The sequence below is a fragment of the Asterias amurensis genome, chromosome 18, assembly GCF_032118995.1.
Source record: "Asterias amurensis chromosome 18, ASM3211899v1".
In the NCBI taxonomy this organism is placed as follows: domain Eukaryota; kingdom Metazoa; phylum Echinodermata; class Asteroidea; order Forcipulatida; family Asteriidae; genus Asterias; species Asterias amurensis.
This window is the reverse complement of record NC_092665.1, coordinates 16,788,912-16,816,012: the sequence shown is the minus strand read 5'-3', so window position 1 is coordinate 16,816,012 and position 27,101 is coordinate 16,788,912. Positions and strand designations below refer to the sequence as shown.

At 40.5% G+C, this 27,101-nt stretch overlaps 2 protein-coding genes across 2 annotated transcripts in view; both read left to right on the top strand.

The window, feature by feature from the left end:
* Positions 1-9: 9 nt before the first annotated feature.
* Positions 10-11,472, top strand: LOC139950397 (uncharacterized). The gene is made up of 11 exons (XM_071949041.1): positions 10-149; positions 2,978-3,173; positions 3,653-3,802; positions 4,159-4,295; positions 5,305-5,401; positions 6,007-6,112; positions 6,578-6,633; positions 7,022-7,245; positions 8,020-8,317; positions 8,538-8,807; positions 9,125-11,472. Exons 2-11 carry the CDS (start codon positions 2,987-2,989, stop codon positions 9,727-9,729), a joined length of 2,130 nt encoding a protein of 709 aa, XP_071805142.1. The 5' UTR covers positions 10-149; positions 2,978-2,986; the 3' UTR covers positions 9,730-11,472.
* A 2,990-nt stretch (positions 11,473-14,462) lies between these two features.
* LOC139950273 (solute carrier family 2, facilitated glucose transporter member 1-like) overlaps positions 14,463-27,101 on the top strand; it is a 26,661-nt gene continuing 14,022 nt past the window's right edge. Inside the window, exons 1-2 of the mRNA XM_071948895.1 lie at positions 14,463-14,680; positions 15,226-15,327. Of these exons, the coding sequence (XP_071804996.1) occupies positions 14,495-14,680; positions 15,226-15,327 (288 nt within the window). The 5' untranslated portion in view covers positions 14,463-14,494. The remainder of the gene's footprint in view (positions 14,681-15,225; positions 15,328-27,101) is intronic.

Below are 27,101 nucleotides of genomic sequence, written 5' to 3'. Positions count from 1 at the left end.
CTCTGACCTTCAACTCCTGGCCCCTCGACTCGAAAAGAACACACGATCCCGGGCGATTATATTTTTGCGGTGAAGGGAAGAGAGAGGTTTTCGTGCAAAGGAGTAATTTTGATGGACACATTCCTGGCCACTGATGATATAATCATAGAGTAAGGACAGAGAGTACATTTTGGGATAGACCCAGCATGGAGGCAGTGGCGTAACTAGACATTTTCATTTGGTGGGGCAAGTGGGGGCAAAGATTAAATTTGGGGGGGGGGGGGGGCCAAAGAAGTGCAAGATTATTATTAAATATGTTAACTGATATATAGTTGATACACACCAATGCAGTTCTAAAACAGTCTATAGTCAGCATGTAACAAAAGATTGCGAAAACAACAAAATCTTATTAGAGAACATGTCATTTTGTATAAGATAAAACTTTTTGACTGTATAACTATAAAAGGATTAAATTACCAACTTTGTGGTATTAAATTACCAACTTTGTGGTCAACAAGTACCAACTTAGAGTTGTACACGGTATTCTCAACTCGGATTATTGGTTTAGTGTGGTTTCACACAGGGTTTCAACGGGTAAACTCAATACGACTCTAAAGATGCACACAAAACAGTTGTTCTGACTTACTACTGATCCAAGACTTTATTCAAATAGACTTAAACTGATACAGACATGACTTTGATCTGAACTAGGCTCGAAAATAATATTTAAAACAACTTAATATAGAAAACAAACTCATTCGGAGTTTAAAACACACCTTTTTGTTGTAATTATCAAATTCCAGATTATTGGTTTAGTGTGGTTTCACGCAGGGTTTCAACGGGTAAACTCAATACGACTCTACAGATGCACACAAAACAGTTGTTCTGACTTACTACTGTTCAAAGACTTTATTCAAATAGACTCAAACTGATACAGACCTGACTTGGATCTGAACTAGAAACGCAGACGATATTCAAAACAACGTAATATAGAAAACAAACTCAAATAGAAAACAGACCCCTGAAAATAGAGAGTAAAATAGAAAACAAGGGTTTTAAATACACATCATTATTACATTATCATAAACTGAGCTGGACACAGTACACCAGTAGTTCAAAGGTCACTTTGTGAACAACCCTCACTGAGAATCAAAACAAACCATAAAACAGTCACTTTTACTTATACATGACAAATTACTAACAATGTTGGATAGTTGTTAGAGCTTCGTCCTTGTCCTCAAAACCCAGGACTCACATATGGATTCATGCATTACTACATGCACAAACCCAACATAAAAAACATTGTGATGCTAATAGTTACAACTCTTTGAACTATGGTGCAGTGTGATACAATAAACATTAACAACATTATTACCACAAAATAAAGCAATTCTCTCAAAGTAGAGTTTAACTGTAAACCACTTTAAATTAGAAGAAATGCAAGACAAAAATATGAATAATCAAGTTAATACAATAAGTTAGAAGCTAACTGAACACTTTCAGCCAATGCTTCTCTTTTTAACACATCATCATCAGCACGACCATACTCAGGCTGATATGGAAGCTATTTAAGAATAAAATGGAGTAACTCTCAATACAATTGAAGCGTGAGACAACAAAACAATCCGTTCCATCTCAGTAAAACCTAACATTGTTTCTCCTTATTGTAAGAAAGGTTAACATAAACACAGTCACAATATTCTAGATATTTGGATTGAACACAAGTTTCTTGAGGAAGAGTTATACATTTGTACTAGAATCAACTCACATTTAAACACAAGAAATACAACAAAATCAGTACAATCAACTCCAAAATAACTAACTGTTAAAACTACAACTTGAGCTATGGCTATGATGACCAAAATCTTTCATTTGACAGGTTTCAATTCACTGTGCTAATCAATTCGGAATGGCTCCTGATCCTCTGTGCATCGCCTTTTAAACCCCTAACTTTACTTACTAGTCACTGACGCTAGCCCAATCTTCAATTGGTTAGTTTAAAAGTTCACTGAATATGTATACAAGTAAGTTTGAATTGGATGTTTGCCATTGGTCACTACTAATCGCTGACAGAGAAATTTCTCCTTGTATCAATTTACCTCAACTTGACCCACAAAGTCACTGTAAAGGCCATGGCTCAGGACTAGCACTCCTTGAGAGACACTAAACCTTTCCAATCAACCAAGAGAATGCATAGCAATAAGGAAGTGGGTTTTCTCTGAAAACTCCCTTAAAACAATGAGTTTACATAGAAATTGCTCTAATAAGCTTGTCACTCCCTATTTCCATGCATTTAAGTCACCCTGGTGGGAACATATAAGGAAAAAGTCTCTAAGTAGTGTGTTTGTTTAGAAATCATTATGATTAACCTGCCTTCAGGTGGTCACTTTGTATTAGAATATTATATATTTATGTTACCCTTGTGGAAACATGTGGATACAATGTATAATAACTTTTGGACAGCAGTTTTTGTACTCTTTTTGTGAGGATTTTGGATGAAGTTCTGAAATGAACTTTATCTTAAAAGCAAGGATTTAGTAATTCTATAAAATATATTGAGGGTAAATTCCATTTCCCGACACTAATAGTTAGTAATACTAATAGTAGTCCTACGATATCAGGCGCGCCTGTGGTTTCGTTTTTAACGAATTGCTGTGTTTCACACATCAATTACCTTCTTCAAAAATACCCATTGATTTAAGCATGTTTTGTTCTATCATCATTGTTATTTTGTATAGATCTGCAAACTTTTGCATGGTATAGGGCGGTATAGGGTTAAGGGGATGACCTAATATATGTTTATAATAAATGCATTGCCCTTTTACTATATTATTAAGTTGTGATATTAATCAGAACCCTCCTCCCGTCTTCAGAATTCAACTACCCTGGCTTTAAAATTACTTAGCTTTGTTTTTGTAGGCTTCGCTAAGACTTTTTTTTAGAGGGATTTCAAAACTGTTTTATTTTATGAGTAAAATAACTTACAATAATTCCCTAGAAACTCAAGATGGATTCCAAACAAGAAGATTGTGAGGCAAGAAATGATGATAAGACAATGCCACTGTTCTTCTTCTTCTCCTGTAAGACGTCTGGAACCAATTTCTTGAGACATAAAGTAATGGACATCGCGGTGCATTGCTGGCCCTACAAAGAAGATGCCCCGATGTTCTATAGTAGAATCCATCACAACTGCAGTAAGTGGTAATATTCCATACTAACTAAACTACTATGAGTTTAACCCATTGCACCCATCAGCAATCGCCGGGTGCCATGGCCTTTATGGGCTTATTGCTGAAAGTGATGCCCTTTACAAAGTTCCATTACAAATTTACACTTTCCTCATAGAAGTGTGCATTACCAGAGGAAAATTGCTGTGCCCCTTCAAGAGCAAAGTTTAAGGCCTCTCCATTTATTGGGACAGTATAAAATAAAAGTATAGGTAGCCTTCCTCCTAGAACTATGAGGTTCGTTCCGCTATCTTATCCATGTGGAGATGATAGCGCATTGAACCTTATAGTTCAAGGAGTAAAGTAGCCTTTAACTCTGATAGAATGTCAATTTGCTGGTACATTTTCAGTGGGAAATTGCCTGTTGTGGGATGTATTTTTGCTGTAGTCCTGACTCTGTATTTTTATATAATATTATCTCTCTTTTTTTAAATTACTTTTGCTAGGGAAAGAATCCACACAGCAAACCAATGCTCCAAGATTTGGCGAGAGTGGAATAAATTCCACAGCAGAAACTATCGTTTCTAACTTACTGAAATGGATCAATGACACAACAGAAACAGCAAACTCTGAGCTGGGATTGAGTCTTTATCCAGGTATTTAACAGAAATAAAGACATTTTTGTCTTGTTCTTTTAGGAAGCAACTTGTGTCTAGAATTAAGGATACTATATAGCCATATGTGGACAATATGTTCTGCTGAGTTTGTGCATGAACAGCTCTTGTTTAATTGCTTTAATATTTTTTCATTTTACTGCTTTTCCCCCTTGCATGAAACTGTCTTCACAACTGCTGTGTGGCATTACTTTTACTCAGTAACTTTGGTTTGATATTATTGTGTATTTCTAATGTACCATTTTTTAACTTCTAACCCACAATTTCATTCTTCAGAGCAGAAACATTTTAATCTTTCTTTTTGTTTCTCATCTTTTTTCCCTAACCCCAAAATATAGTTTTGTTTGCTCAAGGCGGAGAGACGTTTCAATTTCTCTTTTTGTTCCGAATGTTGGAAAGCTATGACATAGACCCAAGAACCACCCTGGAGACACATAACATTCATTATGCTGATCCTTTACCCATCCTCAAGCAGGTAACCCTATCCCAGATTTCTCTGTCACTTATTCATCCTTAATCCTGATTTCTTAATCCTCAAGTCAAAGTTTGATCCCAGAGGCCTAAGAAATGTGACTGGAGTTTGAGACCAGCCGTCGATTTCACCAAACACTTCCTAACTTAGGATTAATCTTAGAACACGATAAATTCCATATCCAAAGGAACCCATTCTAAGTTAGGACGGGTTACTTGTCTTAACTCGAGATAGGATTAATCCTAGCGTTTTGTGAAATCGGCTGCAAGTGTCATACTATCTTATCTATTCTGAGCATTAACTGCAATGCTGTACTTCGAGTTCATGCCTACTAACTATCCGACTTCTTCAAGAATAGTAAATTTTGTATAAAATCAAATTTGACAATTTGCTCTTTTTGCATCCTGTTGTGTTTTAGTACAAAGATGCCAAACACCCATTGCTTTTACAGTCACGTTCTCTTATCCATCCTGTTGTGTTTAAGAACAAAGATGCCAAACACCCATTGCTTTTACAGTCGCGTTCTCTTATCCATCCTGTTGTGTTTTAGTACAAAGATGCCAAACACCCGCTGCGTTTACAGTCACATTCTCTTGTCCATCCTGTTGTGTTTTAGTACAAAGATGCGAAACACCCGTTGCTTTTACAGTCACGTTCTCTTGTCCATCCTGTTGTGTTTTAGTACAAAGATGCCAAACACCCGTTGCTTTTACAGTCACGTTCTCTTATCCATCCTGTTGTGTTTTAGTACAAAGATGCCAAACACCCGCTCCTTTTACAGTCACGTTCTCTTATCCATCCTGTTGTGTTTTAGTACAAAGATGCCAAACACCCGCTGCTTTTACAGTCACGTTTTCTTGTCCATCCTGTTGTGTTTTAGTTCAAAGATGCCAAACACCCGTTGCTTTTATAGTCACGTTCTCTTGTCCATCCTGTTGTGTTTTAGTACAAAGATGCCAAACACCCATTGCTTTTACAGTCACGTTCTCTTATCCATCCTGTTGTGTTTTAGTACAAAGATGCCAAACACCCGCTGCTTTTACAGTCACGTTCTCTTGGACTTGGTTCACTACTTAATGACTGGTTCCCTGCTCAATTTACTAATCAGGGTATGTATATCAAGGTTGCCAATTATTTGTACATTTTTGGGGGGTCTGAAACATTATTTATATCAAATCTTTGCCCAGACTTGAATCACGTCTTTTAGACTCATTCCCTTTCTGGTCAATGAATGGAACTAAGGCTGGACCTTTGACTAGCAGGGATCACAAACAAGTTCAGGCTTTGAACTTCGCTCTTGACAGCATTTTCTCCTCTAGTAAGGGGCACTTCTTGGGGCAAATGTAAGTTTCTATTAGAACCTTGCAGAGGTCATCGCAGCAAAAGCACCTGGGGCAATGGCAATCGCTGTGGGTCTTGTGGTTTATGTCGAGGCTTGCAAGTTTCTGATACAACTTGAGAAATGGTAGGAGAGAGATCACCTCAAGATGTTTCCCTTGTGGTTCTTACATTAGATTGTATTGGGCAAGCAGAGAATTGTTGCTGGTGATAGATCTGTGTTCTAGAGGCATAACATAATGGTCTGGTCTTATGGCAAAGCTGTGTCCCAGCTTCTCCCATTTCAGGACACTTTTGATTTCACAATATTCTGAAGAGATTGTTGTTTTTAAAACATTTTGTCAAAGTCCTCTTGGTAATTGGGTTTAATCTTTAGATTTGCTGGACTCCAGAAGCCGGGGTGCCCTCGTTGTGAAGTTATATACGCAGTGTAGCCTTCATTGGTTGCTGTATCGGACACCCATCTACAACACAAATGAGTGGTAAATGCTTCCTCACTTTGATTTCAGTTCAAATCAACCCTGTAAAATCAGTAAGAGCGGAGTTAAATGGTCATTTATAACAAAAAAAATTGGTTGAAAAGAGAAAAATTTAGAAGAGCAAGATTTGACCTGCAACTTTAGGGTTGTATAGCTCAATTGGTAGAGCACTGGCACTGTAATCCTTGGAATCACAGGTTCAAGTCCTGCTCTTGTACATTTTTCTTTATTCAATCAAAAATGTATTAAAGTGTACTGGCCAGTGTCTCTCATGGTGAATTGCGTTACAGGCCTTGAATTTCATCTTGAAGGGGCGCAGCAATTTTCCTCTGGTAAGGGGCACTTATATGAGGAAAATGTAAGCAAAGGGCACCACAGCAAAAGCATTGGGCATCACTGCAATTGCCGCGGGGTACTTTGAGGCCTGACTTTATATGTTTTTCATAGAAATATTTGTCAATGTTTCAGGATTGAGTTCTACGAGGGAGAAAAATACTATCGAGAAGATAAAGTTGATCTTGAAGGTGAGTGTGGATGATTGACAGAGTATATGACTACCAACAAGCTCCAACCTACCTAACTGGTCTTCGCTATTCTGACTCTCATAGAAGGCTGTCTGAGGTTAGATTGAGACAGGTTTATTCTGCGTGGCTGCTCCACAAGTTTGGAACACTTTCCCAAGAGATCTTTGCACATCTACATCACTTCAGTGCTTCAAGTCCAGTTTAAAGACAAATTTGTCCAAACATTCGTTCTAAATCTGTGTCAAGTTTTCTTTTGATTGTAACCAATCATTTTGTCTTTGTGCGCCTTGGGTGTCTTTAATATTGACAGATATGTGCGCAGTTACTATTGAAACATCTCACATGACGCCAACACCCATGATAAATACTGCTTGTACTTACTTTTCAGAGAATTTACCAGCCTCTGTTGTCGGTCTTCAACGCAAGCTTACAGTCAAACATCTTTTGAAGCATGGCTACAACTGGTCCCGTCTGATTGATCTCTTCACCTCATGCGGGTCACTGCATCATTTCCAGCAGGAGCTACGAGACATGGACATTAAAACTGGTGCAGCAAGAAGAATTACTTACAGGCTTGATGAAATGAATCTGGAACAAGATGGTTCTAGAGAGGTAAGAAACAGACCAGAGAATCATAAAACATTAAGTTGTTTAACAACAGGTTCTTACCAGAGCCAGGATATATATCTTGAGAGTGAGAGTGTTTATGTGCAAGGCGTCACCACAAACCTTACTAGATTATCAAATAATTCTTAGGCAGTCAGGATGGCTCAGTGGTTTCTGTCCCTGCCTTTCACCTCTGTGGACCCTGGTTCAAATCCCACCTAATCAGACCAAACCCTTGCAGGTGGATTGTATTTTTCACGCAGTGGATTTTTTTTCTGTTGGGGTTTTCCTCCCTTGTTTAAAACTGGAGTTTCTTCATTGACTTCTCTACAAAACAAGTTGGTGTGATGTTTCAATTAGAATGCTTTGCCGAATATATTATTCATAATAAGAGACCCCAAAACCTATTTATTAACCTGGTATGGTAATTCAATGTCTTCTCTTTGTTCTACATCAGTATGTGTATTTTTTTTTTTTTTTTTTTTAATTCAATGTCTTCTCTTTGTTCTACATCAGTATGTGTATTTTGGGAGTGAAGTGCTGAGCAGCCTACATTGGCTTGAAAGTGTTTGAGAGTCAATGATCCTTTGTGCATAAGTGTAGTGCACATTTTAGGCGACGCAGTGTTTACATGCTTACCATAATTTGCACCTATACTCCTGGTCTAGGTTTGTAGACAGTAACCAGATATGAAATTGGTATACAAAGGATCAGCAGGAATAAGTAAGATTCAGTGTACAAATTGACATTTAGTGTTTTTTCTCCCCTGTTTCTAACAAGTACAAGGTACGGATCAAGTCTAACATGCCCTATGCAAAATATTACCACCTGACTGATGCAAGAGGGCGCCATTTTATGCTGCGAGTGGCCAACGTATTGCCCCCCTGTATCTGCTCTTTGATCGACCCCCAAGACAACCAGTGGAAGGTTCCAGAGAATTTGTTGCAGATAAATCTTTCTGACATATGGGACTCTAAAACTGACTGGGAATCTCACAAGGCAAGGATGGATAACGGCCAGGATGCTGGAAGACTACAGGTCGAAGGTCAACTTGGTAATAGTGGTGAAGGACAGAATGGTGAGTTTTTACCTGTAAACAATTTTGTTGTGACTTTAGTTACTCATTTCTCACAGCACTTCAGCACATAATAATTTAAGGGAAGCTTTCTACCATCATTATCTTCAAACTGTGTAAGTTTAATGTAAATCTGTGGACATTGCGTTTTGTTTTCTACAAAAAGTACCTAAAGCCTTTAAAACAACAATGGCTTCATTCACAGCCTTTCTCGTTCTTACAGCGGATCAACTAATCAAAGAACTCAAAGCAACTAACTACGACGCTGATCAACCAATCACACCGCTTGAAGACACTGACAGCGACGCAGACTGGGAGATTACATCCGAGCCTGAGAACCAATGTCTTGATGAGAATGGAGAGTTACTAGACAGTTTCACCATGGTCCAAACCTATCGCCCAACAACCACACTTCAAAAGGGTCTACCTGGTGTCAATCCATTCCAAGATACCAGTAAGGAATGGCTGTTTGAAGAAGTCACAGAAAGAAAAGGTTTGTCAACAAAACATTCAAACTTGCTAGCAGAAATGTTCTAGAACAGTGTCTTACCAACTAGACCACCGAGATTGCCCAGTAGCTCGAGGCAGTCAACCACTAGTTAGCTAGCATAACCTCACCCATGATATAGCATTTTGAGTGGATGTAAGGTAATAGCAATGGCAATCTGTTTCTGCTTACCATAGTGCTAAGCAGTTCTGTGAAATTGTGTTCGGTTAGCTACTTGGGTAAATATTTATCTCTCTAGACACTGTTATAAAAAAATTATATTTAATTACTTAATAAAAATAAGTAATTTTTTTCTTTTACAGAGGATTGTCAAAAGGAACTGCCAGTGTCTGCATCAGACAGCCAATCAAATACTGAGGATATAACTTTGTTGACCAATCAGATGGCATCAAGCAGACTGTCTCGTTTTAAGTCATCCAACCAGAAAGATTCATCCGAGACGTTCAATATTGCATCAGCCAATCAAAATTCCTCAGCGAGAGCATTCTGTTCTACATCATCTCACAGTTCCTCGTCATCAAAAATGCACCACTCAGCTGTATCCAATCAGATGTTCTCAAATCAGTCGCATCATTCACAGTCAACCAATTACAGCTCATACTCCGACTCAAAACGTTGTCGTTCGACAAAATTTGCCCTTTCCAATCATTCACCAACAGAGTCACGCTACTGTACCTCAGCCAATCAGAATGGTCCAAAACAATCACACCACCGACCTTCAACCAATCCTGGTTTAGCAGCTGGCTCTGCGCCATCAACAGAGTCGTATCACTTTACATCAGCCAATCAGAATGGTCCAAAACGATCACACCACCGACCTTCAACCAATCCTGGTTTACAAGCTGGCTTTGCGCCATCAACAGAGTCACAGCACTTTACCTCAGCCAATCAGAATGGTCCAAAATGATCACACCACCGACCTTCAACCAATCCTGGTTTAGCAGCTGGCTTTGCGCCATCAACAGAGTCATGGCACTTTACCTCAGCCAATCAGAATGGTCCAAAACAACCTTACCACCATCCTAAAACCAATCACGATTTAATTGGATGGTCACTACAGTCAACAGCTACCCCATCCAATCAGATGGTTTCAACACTGTCACACGACTTCCAATCTGCCAATCAAATTGCTCACGTTGGAGCAGACCACAGCAAAGCAACAGGAACAACTTCTTTTGCTGAAAATCTTAAGGTACAGAAAAATTATCAGGGAAAAGGTGAAGCATCTGTGAAAAGAAGGCGTCAAAAGAAAAGCAAAAGAGACAGTCAGAACTAACGGAAGTTTAAGAAAAGTTAGTTTGATTTCTGAACAACTCGCTATACTTTCCACAGAGGCAATGCTTTATGTGGTAGTTTTTTACTAGATAACTTTTTTTTATGCAACTTGATATTGTTAACTGTTTGTGTGGTGTTGGATGTATTCGTTTATATTAATTATATATTTTTTTATCTTGTGCATTTTAAACGTCTACCTGCAGTATCAAGTGAAATGAACCATAGGGAAAGGACCACAGAAGGAGTTCAAACAAAAACCCACAGACCGTCAACCTAAACTTATTCCTTAGTCGTCGCCAGCTGCTCTTCCATGGGCTGTCTGCCCTTGTATATAATAATGTCCGCCATCGATTTGCTGGGATGGCCATGGTTGATGCTTTCAAGTCATGAGTAACCATGCTATTGAATGTTCATTTCATAAAACAATTTCCTATGGATGCCTACCTTCAGAAAGAAGTTATATTAAACCGGCAGGATTTCTAGTAAATGATGAACCATCTCTGATCAATGACCAGCTGTGACCAACGGAGACATTTGTTCAAATATTCTTTTCAGAATTTGTTTAGAAAGTGGGTCATACTTTAAATAACTAAGTATTGCATGCAAAGAAGCAACCATGGCTGTTAACGAACTGGTGCTGGCGGCAGTGATCATTGCTCATTTGATGCTGGGATGTTATAACTCCTTCAGTGGTCCTCTCTCTATGATTGAGCTAAGAGTAGGGCATATTTATTTATTTATATATTTTCATATATAATTTCATTATATTTAATCATTCTGGGATTTTTTTGTAAAACTATTCGTTTGATGCATTTTTGCCTTCTGAAGTTTTACAAGTTGAAAATTGTTCTAATTGTTTTAATTAAACCCTGGGGGAAAAATGCATGAAAACAGATGTTTTGTTATATTTATATTTTTGTATCTAGAGTGTATAGTTTATATTTAGAGACCAAAGCATCCAACATTTTCAGATCTTTTGATCAGACAGAGTTCTATATCTGAGGACACCCCTCCCCTTCCCAAAGTAGACTCCATCAAAAATAAATTCAAAATAAATGCACATTAAAAATCAACATTCTTTACGCAACTTTTTAGTTGTGGTCTCCTTCGCTCTCCCCGTAATACTTTTTGTATGACAGTAAAATTAATGACAGCTCCCTATGTTGCGATTTTTGTGTTCATTTATAAGAAACATATAAATGCCAAACATCTGACTTTATTTTGCATTAATTAATGCACTAGATTATAAATGCATTTGGAAATGCAACCTTAGTTTAAAGGTCGTTATTTTACATTGTTTATTAATCTGTGTATTCTTTAAAAGCAAAGGTGCTTACCTTTAATTTTGATTTAATTATGTTCATCATATTTTATATGGGACAGTTGTATAACTATACAGTGTTTTTGTTCAAACAAATCTTTTTCAAGAAACTTTCTAACTAGTTGTTCATTGTCTTTATTTGATGGTGGAGTCAATGTGTGTTTGTGGTTAATGAAAGTTGGGCAAGGTGATCCTTATAGGATTAAAGTCACCCCTTACCAAGTCACCCCCTGACAAAGTCACCCCCTGACAAAGTCACCCCCTCACAAAGTCACCCCCTCACAAAGTCACCCCCTGACAAAGTCACCCCCTCACAAAGTCACCCCCTCACAAATTCACCCCCTCACAAATTCACCCCCTCACAAGTCACCCCTTGACAAAGTCACCCCCTGGCACCGGACTTCCCTGCAGGGAAAATCAATTTGGTTGTTAAGAATACCACTACTTTCACTCGGATCTACTACTGCTGCGGGAACGCCCGGCGAGCACCGGACTTCCCCAGGAGCAGAATGGGAGCTACCTGTATCAAGATTAGGTTTACAATTCGGCATTACACAGTCAATTTCTTCTGCCCTTCCAACCACGTGACCCTTCCTAAGATGTACATACCTATTTCTATCGTTACGAATGCATATAAAACATGTAGCTAAGTTACGAGAATCAGTTTCCATGGAAACCAATGCATAAGGTATTAAAATCCCTTTATAGCACATTTCTGGGCCCCAGATTAGGACTTGTTTGGTTGATGGGTTGGACAATTTGGCCTGGGCAATAATCTCTGTGTTGGGAGGGACAACCACTTTCCTTGACAGTAACACTCTATGCACAGAATACTTTTCATTTTCATTTCTTCTTATCTGGGCGGAAAATACTTTATAAACAGAAACTCACCAGAGATTCGTTAATTTAAAGAGAATTTTAAACGCTTCCCGTAAATTTCGGCAGAAGCGTAAATGTAAAATTAAATTACGCCAGAACAAATGAAGTGGCCGCGACAGTTGAAACACGTGGCCTAGGCCTACGTCTCAAATGATGGTAAATTTATATTATGGGAATAACAAAAGTAAAAATAAAAGGGTGACAATTTGCTGTTTAAAAGTTATTTCTACCCTATATTTATACTTTACATAATATCTTGAAGTAGCTCACTGGAAAAAAACACGCAACTTGAAGATTAATCCTCGTCGCCAATGTTGTATTGGCGTACAAGGGGTGAGTGGAGGAGTCCGGCACTAGGAAGAAATGACACGGTGGACGCTCAGCTTGGGTGCAGGATTCAGACTGACGGCCTCGTGGCCAGCTTGGGAGCTGGCCACTCATGCCGTCATGCCTGACTGATTATTTATTACGTAACCAATCGCCAATCACCACATCACCCCCTGACAAAGTCACCCCCTTACAAAGTCACCCCTTACAAAGTCACCCCTTACAAAGTCACCCCTTACAAAGTCACCCCTTACAAAGTCACCCCCTTACAAAGTCACCCCTTACAAAGTCGCCCCCTTACAAAGTCACCCCTTACAAAGTCACCCCCTTACAAAGTCACCCCTTACAAAGTCACCCCCTTACAAAGTCACCCCTTACAAAGTCACCCCTTACAAAGTCACCCCTTACAAAGTCACCCCTTACAAAGTCACCCCCTTTACAAAGTCACCCCCTTACAAAGTCGCCCCCTTACAAAGTCACCCCTTACAAAGTCACCCCCTTACAAAGTCGCCCCTTACAAAGTCGCCCCTTACAAAGTCACCCCTTACAAAGTCACCCCTTACAAAGTCACCCCTTACAAAGTCACCCCTTACAAAGTCACCCCTTACAAAGTCACCCCTTACAAAGTCACCCCTTACAAAGTCACCCCCTTACAAAGTCACCCCCTTACAAAGTCACCCCCTTACAAAGTCACCCCTTACAAAGTCACCCCTTACAAAGTCACCCCTTACAAAGTCACCCCTTACAAAGTCACCCCCTTACAAAGTCACCCCCTTACAAAGTCACCCCCTTACAAAGTCACCCCTTACAAAGTCACCCCTTACAAAGTCACCCCTTACAAAGTCACCCCCTTACAAAGTCACCCCCTTACAAAGTCACCCCTTGACAAAGTCACCCCTTACAAAGTCACCCCTTACAAAGTCACCCCTTACAAAGTCACCCCTTACAAAGTCACCCCTTACAAAGTCACCCCTTACAAAGTCACCCCCTTACAAAGTCACCCCCTTACAAAGTCACCCCCTTACAAAGTCGCCCCCTTACAAAGTCGCCCCCTTACAAAGTCACCCCCTTACAAAGTCGCCCCCTTACAAAGTCGCCCCCTTACAAAGTCACCCCTTACAAAGTTACCCCCTTACAAAGTCGCCCCCTTACAAAGTCACCCCTTACAAAGTCACCCCCTTACAAAGTCACCCCCTTACAAAGTCACCCCCTTACAAAGTCACCCCTTACAAAGTCACCCCTTATAAAGTCACCCCTTACAAAGTCACCCCTTACAAAGTCACCCCTTACAAAGTCACCCCCTTACAAAGTCACCCCCTTACAAAGTCACCCCCTTACAAAGTCACCCCCTGACAAAGTCACCCCCTTACAAAGTCACCCCTTACCAAGTCACCCCCTTACAAAGTCACCCCCTTACAAAGTCACCCCCTTACAAAGTCACCCCCTTACAAAGTCACCCCTTACCAAGTCACCCCCTGACAAAGTCACCCCTTACAAAGTCACCCCCTTACAAAGTCACCCCCTCACAAAGTCACCCCCTTACAAAGTCATCCCCTTACAAAGTCACCCCCTTACAAAGTCACGCCCTTATAAAGTCACCCCCATATAAAGGCACCTCCATACAAAGTCATCCCCTGGTTAGCCTGAACAATGACAGGAGCCCCAGTCTACCCCCTGATTTGCTGTAGTAAACGATTGGTTAAATCGTACCATATGAGGGCGCACACCATCGATCACTGACGCCTTGTGCCAAGTCTATGCTGACCTTTGAACCTAGCGCTATGTTATCAAACCAAACACACTGACACGTGATGGTTTTTCAGCGGAGTCACGCATCATCTTCCGTTCTGCCCGCCGTGCTCAGTGATAAATGTACGGGTCAACGTCTGGAGATCAATGGTCCACAACCGCCGCTAGTAGTAGTATCGTAGATGAAGATAAAACACGCTCAAGAATGGACGGCAAAAAAGGGGAGAACGTCATGGAATCAAAACCCTCAGTGAATGAGAAGAACGGGCTTGAAAATGAAGCACACGACTCGCATACCGTTAAACAGGTACTGTTTTAAGTTCTCTTTTCTTTATTTTGTTTGACATCAGCTTTTCTTGTCTCTTTTTGATTGAGTTGATGAGGGGCTCCGACGACTTGAGTTTTCATTCACACACACGTGGACCTTGTCCTTGTCCTTGTCCGTTCTCTATGGCCGGTGATGCTGGCAGTGGTAGGGAAGTTCGGACCAATCCCCCCAATGTGATTGAGTCGGCGGGCCGGCCGGATGGGCTCATAATGTCCGAACGTATTTGGCAATTGTTTCATAAGAATTTTCAGCGGGGATCTTTTTCTGGGGTCCCTGGTTGTGATTTGAAGCTTGTACATGCTTGTACCTACTACACATGCTACAGGCCAACAATTGCAAACAATAAGGAACCACATTAAAACAAAAAACACTGTGTATACAAATTTACATATAGAACAACAAAATTTGACAAGTTGTCTGAGATCCAAATTGATTGATCCCAGTATAAAAAATGTTGGAATCAGTTTATATTCTGTTTGTGAATTGAATCATTTGTAACATCTACACATATAATTTTCTTTCAGGAATCCTTGACAGCACCTCTTGTTTTTGCAACATGTTCCGCTGTACTTGGTTCATCTCTACAGTTTGGTTACAATACTGGCGTCATCAACAACCCCAAACCAGTGAGTATGAAATAGAAATTGTTTCTTTCTGGTGACAGTTTTTACAATTTAACTGCTTGCTATGACAAAGCAATGTTTAACAAATATTAACCAAGAATATCATTTGCTTTACATTAATTTTAAAACACACCAAATTTAGAATTGATTACAATATGGGAAACAATTTTTTTTATTTAGTTTCCTTAATACAACTCTAAAAAAGTTTGATTGGAAGGACTTTGGCTTAATTTGCCAAAATTGGTTTTTCACACTCCCAACAATCCCTAGGAAACAAAACCCCAGAAAATTCATGCTTCAAAAAGGCACTTACTGAGTTTACTAACCCACTGGCTATCTTGTAAATCTTACCAAGCAGCTATAGATACTTATAAATGAAATATTTCTCACGTTTGCCAAATCAAGAATAAAAGGTCAAGTTTTGCATTGTTATGCATACTGTAGCACTCAACTTCTGGGTAAAGTTGAGCATAGTTTTAGTGCGCAATGCCTTTTTAAAATCTCACCACTCCTTTCTTATGAAACCTATCTCTTGACCTTTGACACTTGTTGACATTGTAATTAACTGATTTATCAAACAGATCAGTAAAGAGTCAACACATACAAATATTTCACACAAATTTGGTGTGCATTTTTAAGTAGACCCTGAAAACAAAATGCAATATATAATATATAAAGTGTTTCTCAGTTCCTTTATAAACGAGGAACAATACTCCACCAAATGCACTGGTCATTTCTGCACTGGTGTGTACACAAATCATTCAACTGCATAGCACACCTTTCATTCTGTTAAGTGTTTAATTTTAGGACCACAAACAGCCAATGATATATCCATACTACTATCCAAGATGAACAGTTGGGTTGAAGATGTTAGTTTTGTGAGGGACAGTGGATACTCTATGGTCCTTTGCTATAATAATGCTTTGTCATTGTAGGCCTATAGTATAAGATTGTCTCTTGCCGCTAACCAATGCACTAACCATGTGGTTGACTCCTGTACTTATGTAACCATAGAGCGAGGATGATGTAATGGGTGCAAACATGTGACGTGTGAATGTTCATAGTGAATTGCCATGCCATGTTGAATCATGAAGCATAGAGCTAGGATTGATCCATGGAGGTGATGCTGTAGCTCTATGGGTTGAATAAGTAATGCTGTGTGACCAGCAATTCTCCAGTCAATATTTACTTGAGTGTTATGTAACTAACTGTAACTTACATGTATGTATGAATATTTAGGTCGCATTTTAATGCTGTGTATTTATTTACTTTGCTGTGTTGATTTGCTCTTTGAATTCGAAATTGTCTTTGCTTTTTACCCTACTGAGTAGATTACATCATAGAGGGAGGACCCAAGCTCTATGATTACATATACATGGTATAGGAAACTTGATTCTTCCTCCATGCTAAGCAAATAGACTAAAACCACTCAATGCTTAGACCTCACCATGCGATGCCTCAAAACCCATTCAATGGATATTGAAGGTTGGGTGACTGCTTTTTTTGTACACACTGTTAGGATTTAAAAACCCCTGCTTTACTCTCTCAGCTATAGTACAGTAAAAACCAACAGTATTGGAAGTGAATGTGACCGGTTTAAATGAAAGATTTTAAAGTGGAAACATATCTTAGTTCTCTGGCCTCTGGGCTTTATTCATAATCTGTCGGAGAAGAACAAGAAGTTGACAGTTGTTATTCTCCCGACATCCAAGTATAGAATCCAATAATATTAAATGAGAAACAATAACATGGCAATAAAATAAACGTTAATATATACAGTGCTTATGCCTACGAGTTATTCAAAGAATAAGGCAACTATAAATCCACAAACGGGGCGGGTTTCTCTCAGCCCCGGAATTAAACAATTAGAAAAAGACACATCGCTAGAAAATATACATTAATGTCTAAGCGATTACTAACTAAGGCCATCAAATAGCGATTGTAGTTGGATGGCAACATTAAAGAAAGAATTAATACAAAACAGTATTTCCTCTGGCAGGTTCCCGCCAAAACCTTTATGGCGTCCGCCATCTTGGAAAAGCCCAAATATTCAATTAAATAAACCTTGCAAACTGTGCAAATATACCTAAAGAAATATTACTCATCAAGAGCTCAAATATCTCTTTCTAATTACTCAAACTCATGTATAATAAATAAAGAAAGGTTAATGAAACTAAGTTCTGAAAAAGGGCGGAACTCCTGATTGCCGAATCTCAATTCTGAATCTTGCCAAAACAACATTAAAAAGTGGCTATAAATCTAAGCAAAATGTATAAAACAAGTATAAATGCAAGGTATTGTATGAAGGTAAAATGCAATTTATGATAAAGGGGAAATGTGAAATAAATAAAGAGAAAAGATCATTACCTGTCGGAGAAGAACAAGAAGTTGACAGTTGTTATTCTCCCGACATCAAAGTATAGAATGACCCGAATTGATAAATTTGAAAATAAAGCCACCGCTGGGGGCGCTTGAACCGGAGTTTAAAGTGTGAATAAATGAATATATTAAGTCAACAAAGAAGCATAAAAAATACGTTTTACACACGTTTTTCTGCCCGTCACATTATTCCCCTTACTAAAAAATGTCGTCCTCGACATGCGTTTTTTCTAATACAACTGGCAGCAAAACTTAGTGCAGGAAAACAAAATTTAAAACACACAAATATTTACATGGATGTCAAAATTCTACCTGACAATCCACTATTTATACAAATGGAACATATTTACAAATTACTTTGCTTAATTTAAGTTTTCTGAAACCAAAACCACAAGATAAATGTGATGCTTTTGGACATCAACATTGACGCTTTAAATTAAAGCATCAAATCTAATTGTTTGGTTAACTTAAACCTGATAAGCAAAGCAAGAGTAATGCACAGTAATTTGATCATAGAGGGGAGAGGGAAGACAAGAAAACATGGTTAATAATTCAGACCCATCCGTTTTCTAGCCATCGCCATCTTCGGGCTTTTCCACCGCTCCCACAACTGCCTTCCCTTCTCTACCTTTGCAGAGTAGATGTCTGAAGAAGAGTGAGATTTCAGATGGAGATTGCAAGTTGCAATGGTTTTGGGCTCTTCGGTGGTTTTGTTTGAGGTGTTGTTGTCTTCTGTAGTTTCTTCATCAGTTTCTTGATCCACGGGAAGGAACACACATGGTGTGAGAAGATTTCGATGTATGGTTCGTTCTTTGCCGTCGGAGAGAGATACTACTTTATACACTGGTGTGTTGTCATATTTGGTGATAATGGTGTAGGGACTTGATTCCCATCTGTCGGCTATTTTGTGGGTGCCCTCGAAATGTTTCACCTGGACAAGAACTCTGTCTCCTGGTTGAAGGGGTGACGCTTTTGTTTTCCTGTCGTACATGCGTTTTTGTTTCTTTTTGGCTTGTTTAGATGACTTGCTTGCCACGTCATAGGAGAAAATCAGTCGTTCTTTCATTTTCTCGACGTAGTCATCGTAGTCTGGTTGATCGTCTGTGTGTCTCGTATCCAACCCAAACATCAGATCAATTGGAAGATTCGGATGGCGTCCAAACATCAGATAGAATGGTGCATAGCCTGTTGTGTCATGACGGGTGGCGTTGTATGCATGTGCCATCACACCTACATAGTTCTTCCAATCTTTCTTCTGGTTGTCCTCAAGTGTTCCCAACATATTTAAAAGGGTGTGGTTGAATCTCTCAGTCTGACCGTTTCCTTGGGGGTGGTATGGAGTTGTCCTACTTTTCTTTATCCCCGAGACTTTGCAGAGTTCCTGTATGAGCTGACTCTCAAAGTTGCGTCCTTGGTCTGAGTGTATCCGTGTTGGGAAACCGTAATGTTGGATGAATTTCTCCCAGATGACCTTAGCTACGGTTTCTGCTTTCTGATCGTGCGTGGGAAAAGCTTGAGCGTATTTTGTGAAATGGTCAGTTATTACGAGAACATTTTCAAAACCGCCTTTGCTGCGTTCCAGTTTCAGGTAGTCTATGCAGACGAGCTCTAGAGGTTCAGTTGTAGAGATGGAGACTAGTGGTGCTCTTACTTTTGATGGAGAGGTTTTTCTGAGGCAGCAACGCTTGCACTTGACGCACCATTCTTTTACATCTTGTGCCATGCGGGGCCAGAAGAATCGGCTGCGGATCATGTCTAGTGTCCTGTCATATCCCATGTGGCCGATATCATCATGGAGACCCGACATTGCTGTTGTCCTGTAACATTTGGGTAGTACAAGTTGGTAGGAGACCGTCCCGTCGGTTGCCTCGCGAGTTCTGTACAGTACGTCGTTTCTTAGTACCAGTTTATTCCACTGCCTGATGTAGATGAGGCATTCGGGGGTCTCTCTACTTCGCTGAGCAAAGTCTGGTCTGTGCTTCTGTTCCAGAAACCATACCACTCTTGATATATCTTGATCATCTCGTTGGGAGAGAGCAACTTGTTTGGTCGATAGCCTTGGTAGCTCGTCATTTTCGGCTAGAGGTTTTTCAGGTTTGAGTAGCTTGGCCTGATGTCTAGTTGTCACACCACACTGTGCTACCGGTGGTTCTATGAATGGGTAGCCTGTAGGTGGATGACCATTGCAGATTGCCTGGACAACATCAGGAGTAATCTCAAAGGATTCTGTATTGATGGAGACTGGTGTTGTCATGGCAGGGGGTTGTGTATTGAAGGAGACAGGTTGTTTCAATTCAGGATGTTGCTTTCTGGATAGTGCATCGGCTACAGCGTTGTTCTTCCCTGGCTTGTATTTCACTGTGAAGGAGAATTGTGACAGAGCTGCTACCCAACGCTGGCCGGTTGCATCTAGTTTTGCTGAGGTGGTGACATACAGTAGGGGGTTGTTGTCAGTGAGGACTGTAAAAGTACTGCCAAGAAGATAGTCTCGGAGTTTGTCTGTCACTGCCCATTTTAGCGCAAGAAACTCCAGTTTATGGGCCGGGTAACGCGATTCAGCTTGATTCAATCCTCTACTGACGTAGGCTATTACCTTTTCCTGTCCGTCTTGGATTTGACTGAGAACAGCACCTAAGCCCACGCCAGAGGCATCTGTCTGAAGGAGAAAGGGCTTGCTGTAGTCCGCATAGCCTAGAATTGGAGATGAGACCATGAGTTCCTTGAGGAGATTGAATGCTGCTTGTCCCTCATCAGTCCATATGTATGGAGGTGCTTTGAGGTGTGGTATTTTGTTCTTTCGCTGTTTGGGATTTCCTGCGGTCAGTTTGTAGAGTGGTGCCACTATCTTTGCGTAGTCTTTAACGTAGCGTCGATAGTAGCCCGTGAATCCTAGGAATCTTTGTAGCTCTTTGCGGTTTGTTGGGGTAGCCCAGTCTCGAACCTGTGATATCTTTTCTTGGTCAGTGGCGATACCTTCGGATGAAACAATGTGGCCCAAGTATTTAACTTCTTTCTGAAGGAGATTGCATTTCTGCGGTTTGAGCTTCAACCCATGCTGACGGAGACAAGAAAATACTTCATCTAGGCGTTCAATGTGTTGGTCAAACGAAGAAGAAAATACAATAATGTCATCAAGGTACAGTAGGCAGGTGGAGTAGTTTAGCTCGCTTAGACACATCGTCATAAGGCGCTGGAAAGTGGCAGGGGCGTTCTGTAGGCCGAAAGGCATCCGGTTACATTCGTATAACCCCATTGGAGTGGTAAATGCAGTCTTCGGTTTGTCTTTCTCATCCATTTCCACTTGCCAGTATCCCGAAGTCAAGTCTAGAGTTGTGAATAGAGTAGCTTTGCCAAGAGCGTCTAGAGCTTCTTCTATGCGTGGTAGTGGGTAGGCATCTCTTGTAGTTTTGTTGTTCAGTTGACGATAGTCGATGCAGATTCTTAACGAACCGTCCTTCTTATGAGCAATGACCAAGGGTGAAGCATAAGGACTGCAGCTCTTCCGTATGACATCAGCATCTTCCATGCCCTTCAGATGTTCCCTAACTGCCTGATACTGGTTAGGTGGAATCCGTCGGTGAGGAAGTCTAACTGGCTTGTCGTCGATCAAGGGAATGCAGTGTTTCACTGTTGTTGTATGGCCAAAGTCCAGTGAGCTTTTACTGAAGATGTCATTGTGTTTCTGAAGAAGATTTGTCAGTTTGCTCAGTTGTATGTCATCTTCTAAGACAGAGTTGGAAAGGTCGAGTGCTGGGATAACCTGTTCAAGTTGTTCAGTGATTGAATTCACCCTGCCAATAGTGTGATCTTGAGTGTTGTGTGTCTCTTCAGTGGGAGTTTGAAGGAGAGCTTGTTGAGGGTTTTCTACCTTTATGACGTAAGACACTTGTGCCAGCTTGCAGTTTCTCGTGATCGTGATAGGTTTCTTCGTTATATTGCACACCTTTACTGGAACTCGACGGTCGGGGCCGATGTCTGTCACAATGCTACCAATTCTCAAGCATGAGATGTGACTGTTCTGAATTCCTTCAACGATAGCAGTATAAGAATTGCCAGATGGGTTGGGCGGGGATTGGCAAATTATGTCGACCTCTTCACCAGCTGGGATGCAACGACGGTGGCTACCGGTGTACTTGGCATAACCCATCTTGCCACTGTGGTTGAAGTTGTTTGAGGTAGTTGTGTTGATGTAAGCTGTATGCCAGGCTGTGCTTTCCCTTTCAACCAGTTCCATGAAACGTTTGCCTCTTACTTGTTGCTGGTGATTCTTAGATGCCCTGATGACGTTTGTTCCAATGAGAACAGGTACTTCAGCTCTGTAGGGATCTGTGGGGACGACGAAGGCTGGTACATCCCTGTAGACAAAACCCATGACCTCTATAGTGATAGGAATTACGCCAAGATAGGGTACTGCAGATCCACTGGCGCCTTCTATCCGGACATCAGCCGAGGTAAGTTGCAGGTCTTTGAGTGATGGATGTGATAGCCATAAGTCTTTGGTGACGGATGTAATTTGGGAACCGGAGTCGATCAAAGCTCTGCATTTCTTACCCAGAATATCAATTATCTCTTCGTTGTGAGGACCGATCAGCTTTTGATGTTCTGTGGAGTTGATGTTGTATGAAGGAGATACTGAAGGAGAAATTGAATAGGATAATGAAGGAGGCAATGAAGGAGATAATGAAGGAGACAACGAAGAAGATACTGAAGGAGAAGGGCGGTTTATCTGTTGGCCTCTGACGGTTTGCCCTGTGACCGTGGGCCTTGGTAGTTTAAAGGCTCACTGCGGCATCCCCTTGCTATGTGACCTTCTTTACCACAATTGTAACAGATGTAGACTCCGTTCTTTGCTGTATGGTTGAGGTTGGGTTGTGGTGCTCTTCGTCGCCTGGAGATGTTGTCAACCTCTTGGGTAAGGTGTTGCATCTGCATTATGACATCTTGCATAAGTAGGGGATCATACTCTGGTCTTTTACAGGATTCAACTTGTTGTTCAGGACGTAGAAGCGATGCCTTCTGTTCTGAAGAAGAGGGTGGCTGACTTGATTGTAGTTGAGGCTTTGGTGGTTGAGACGTCTGTTGCTTCGTCAGTCTAGGATGGAGAGCGGCGTCCATTCGGTTTTCTCTCTCAATGAGTCGAAGTTCAGCTTGGAGGTCGCGGAAGGTCATTTCACGAGGCTTCATGGGCGCTAGTCTTTGTGTTACTCTGTCATCCTTGACACCACGCATGAATTGTTGAGTCAACATTCTGTTTCTGTCTGAAGGAGAAATTGACCTGTTCATGCGTTCTTCAGTTGTTCTGAGGGTAGCTTCCAGTTCTACTGCATAAATGCTCGGGGACTCGTTCTGGCGTCGTGTTCTCTCATAAAATTCTGCAAGAGGGTCTCCTCCAGAAAGTATGTCACTGAACTGTGCCTTTAACTCTGCAAAAGCGTCTTTTGGAGTCTGGAGTTCCAATGGTAGATTGAGAATGAGCTTCCTGGCTGAGCCTCCCAGATATCTAACAATTGTAGAAAATTGAAGATGAACTGGTATTGCTGTGGTGTCGATCAGATAGCTTGCGTCTCGTACCCAGTCATCGATGGAGAGTGTCTTTTCTTGGCCAGTAAAAGTCGGTATGTGCTTCACTTGGTGAGACGGCATCAGTTGGAGATGTTGAGAAGTTAGTTGAGAAGAAGATTGGCCAACTCTGTGGGATGTTGGGGGCACACCCATGAAGGAGGTAGGACTTCGTCTTGGTGTTGTTGTCCTGGTGGTGAGAGGGTTTCTGTGTTCTGACGGAGATCTATGGAAGGGGCTGTTTGGTCGTTCATGCTGTCTCAGTTGTTCCGTGTATGAAGGAGAGCTACGTCGTGGTAGTGACGCAGTAGTGGCAGGTGTAGGGCTGGTTCTGACTTGTTCTTGCTGCTGTTGCTGTGGTTGCTGCTGCATGGTGAAGTTGAAGTTTTGGCTCACTTGTCTCCGAAGTTGAACCAGGTCATCTAAGAACTCTTCCGGTAGTGAGGTTGGATGACGTCGTGGTCTTCTTTGTGTAGGAGATGGTGGAGGACGTTGTGGAGTTAGATGAGGAGGGTGGTCACCTCGGAATGTTGTAGGTGATAGCATAGGATATTCGTCATTATTTGAGTTTGCCATGCTAGAAATTGGATGGTCTGAAAATATCAAACTTAATTCTGAAAACAGGTTAATTTCTCAAGTTTCAGAGTACACAGTAACTGAAGTCACTGTACACAAATATCAGTAAATATATCAAGCAAATCTTTGTACAAAACTGCCTCGATCCTAATCAATTAATATCAAGATCAAAAAAATCGTAAAGGCAATTTAAATAAAAAAACAATATTTACACTCTCCCTACCATCATAATGGTTGCTGGCTTCACTCTAAAATCAGTGTGAGCAATCAAAATAGAATAACCTTGTGTCTATAAAACACTGACTCAAAAATACTCAATTTAGCTTACACGCAACTCGGCATAAAAGGTAAATTTGCTCTACACACTCTGTAATGAACTCAGCACTAATGAAATGCAAAGGGATTCAGCACAAATAAAATGCAAAGAGATTTAGCACAAATCCACTAAACAATTTACAACAGGCTAAACGAGTAAATAGCACCAGCTAGGAATGTTGTATAAAAAGCGGGTGTTGCTTCCAAAAGTAATGTACAACTAGGAATTTCGAAACCACACTTTGAAGCAAAAATACACAACTAGAATCAATAATGGATTGATCACCTTAGAATGAAAAGGTAAGTGCACTTGTTTTGTAAACAAACTATTACGTAACTCAAAAAATTCTTGCAGATGTTAAAAGCAGTAGTACATGTTACTAGTATTACGTACTTGCAATGCAAAGAATTCGAAAGAGCTACTGGAATTTGTTTTGTGTTTTACTTCAATGCTTACTTTGGATTGCAGTCTTGACGACTTCCGATTTCCACTGGAGATAGCTACTGTTTTGAGGTGTTCTCTGTAATTGTTCAGGTGTGACCCGAGTCAACCATTGTTCGTTGATACTTGACGATTTCCGAATTTCAAGTCGATATAGCTACTGTCTTGAGGCGTTCTCTGTAATTGTTCAGGTGTGACCTGAGTCAACCATGGTTCGTCGATTAAGTTTTTGCGTGGTTATTGTTCTTGGAAGTTGTTGCACTTTCAGGTAGCGTTAACTTGAGTTCGGTGGCGTTTCGTGAACATGTTGAGCCATAGTAGAAAATATGTGCGGTGTGCCTCCGGTCGGTGTAACACCGGGCGATCGGTGTATCGCTGGCGATTGGTGTAGCCCGGGCTATTGGTGTATCGCCGGGCGATTGGTGAAGCCCCGGACCGGCGATTTGTAGCCCCAGGCTATCGGTGTAGTTCCGGGCTGTTGGTGTATCCCCGGGCGTGTTGGTGTGTCTGGTTTCGGTGCCGTCAAGAGCCAGGATTTTACGGTAGAGTCGGTGTCGTCGAGAGCCAGGATTTTATGGTAGAGTCGTAGTCTTCAGGAGTGTCAAACAGGTGAATGGTTAAGCTTGCAGAGTTGTTCAAGAAAATGTTTTCCACAGAACCGGATTCTCCACCATTTTGTGACCGGTTTAAATGAAAGATTTTAAAGTGGAAACATATCTTAGTTCTCTGGCCTCTGGGCTTTATTCATAATCTGTCGGAGAAGAACAAGAAGTTGACAGTTGTTATTCTCCCGACATCCAAGTATAGAATCCAATAATATTAAATGAGAAACAATAACATGGCAATAAAATAAACGTTAATATATACAGTGCTTATGCCTACGAGTTATTCAAAGAATAAGGCAACTATAAATCCACAAACGGGGCGGGTTTCTCTCAGCCCCGGAATTAAACAATTAGAAAAAGACACATCGCTAGAAAATATACATTAATGTCTAAGCGATTACTAACTAAGGCCATCAAATAGCGATTGTAGTTGGATGGCAACATTAAAGAAAGAATTAATACAAAACAGTATTTCCTCTGGCAGGTTCCCGCCAAAACCTTTATGGCGTCCGCCATCTTGGAAAAGCCCAAATATTCAATTAAATAAACCTTGCAAACTGTGCAAATATACCTAAAGAAATATTACTCATCAAGAGCTCAAATATCTCTTTCTAATTACTCAAACTCATGTATAATAAATAAAGAAAGGTTAATGAAACTAAGTTCTGAAAAAGGGCGGAACTCCTGATTGCCGAATCTCAATTCTGAATCTTGCCAAAACAACATTAAAAAGTGGCTATAAATCTAAGCAAAATGTATAAAACAAGTATAAATGCAAGGTATTGTATGAAGGTAAAATGCAATTTATGATAAAGGGGAAATGTGAAATAAATAAAGAGAAAAGATCATTACCTGTCGGAGAAGAACAAGAAGTTGACAGTTGTTATTCTCCCGACATCAAAGTATAGAATGACCCGAATTGATAAATTTGAAAATAAAGCCACCGCTGGGGGCGCTTGAACCGGAGTTTAAAGTGTGAATAAATGAATATATTAAGTCAACAAAGAAGCATAAAAAATACGTTTTACACACGTTTTTCTGCCCGTCACATGAATGAGTGATGAGACCATGTTATTGAAGTTTTTAAATGATGACACTTGAAACTGCGTAGAAGTTCTACCACTCCCAGAGGCCTGGAATTTCAGTTTTAACCAAGAATGCACTCTGGAAATCTGACCAAGACATTTTTAGGGGACCATGGGAACCAAAGACTAAGATCTGGCCTGGAAATAACACACATCGCCCACAGCAGTTGCAATGGAACCCTGTGCTTTTGTTGTGTAGCCCTTTGAAAGGTTCCTGTACTAATTAACATTCTTCCTTAAGGTGCTACTTTACACCAAAGGGAAATCGCTGTGGCCCTTCAAGAGTGAAGTTTTTAGGCCTACAAGACCATAAGCCGATGGTGGACACCTAATGAGTGCACTGTTTGGTTTGGGTGTATACGGACAGATTTACCCAAGCCTAGGCCAAATAAATAAAAATACCAGTTGATCATCCACGTCCGCATCCTTTTTTGGGGCCGCATTATTGTTTTATTTTTTATTTTTTAATTAATCTTTGTGATGCTTTTGAACACTTGTAACCGTCTGTTTCATAAAACAATCTTAGTGAATGCTTACCAGCAAATCTTTTTAGTGTTATCCGACCCTGTTAATAGTTAACACAGGTCCTCATGCAACAAATATGTATAAAATAAGTTTGCGGTTGATTCAAATTGAAGAATTGGTGGCCTGTTTGATTTGAAATACTAAGCGGCCATCTTGGAAAAAAAAGAGTAAATAATAAATAATAAGGTCCTCATCATCCTCTTTTTTGACAAAATCCGGACGATCAACTGGTATTTGTTTTTATTTGGCCTAATAGTGGACCACAGTGCTGTGTCCACCATATCTCAAAAT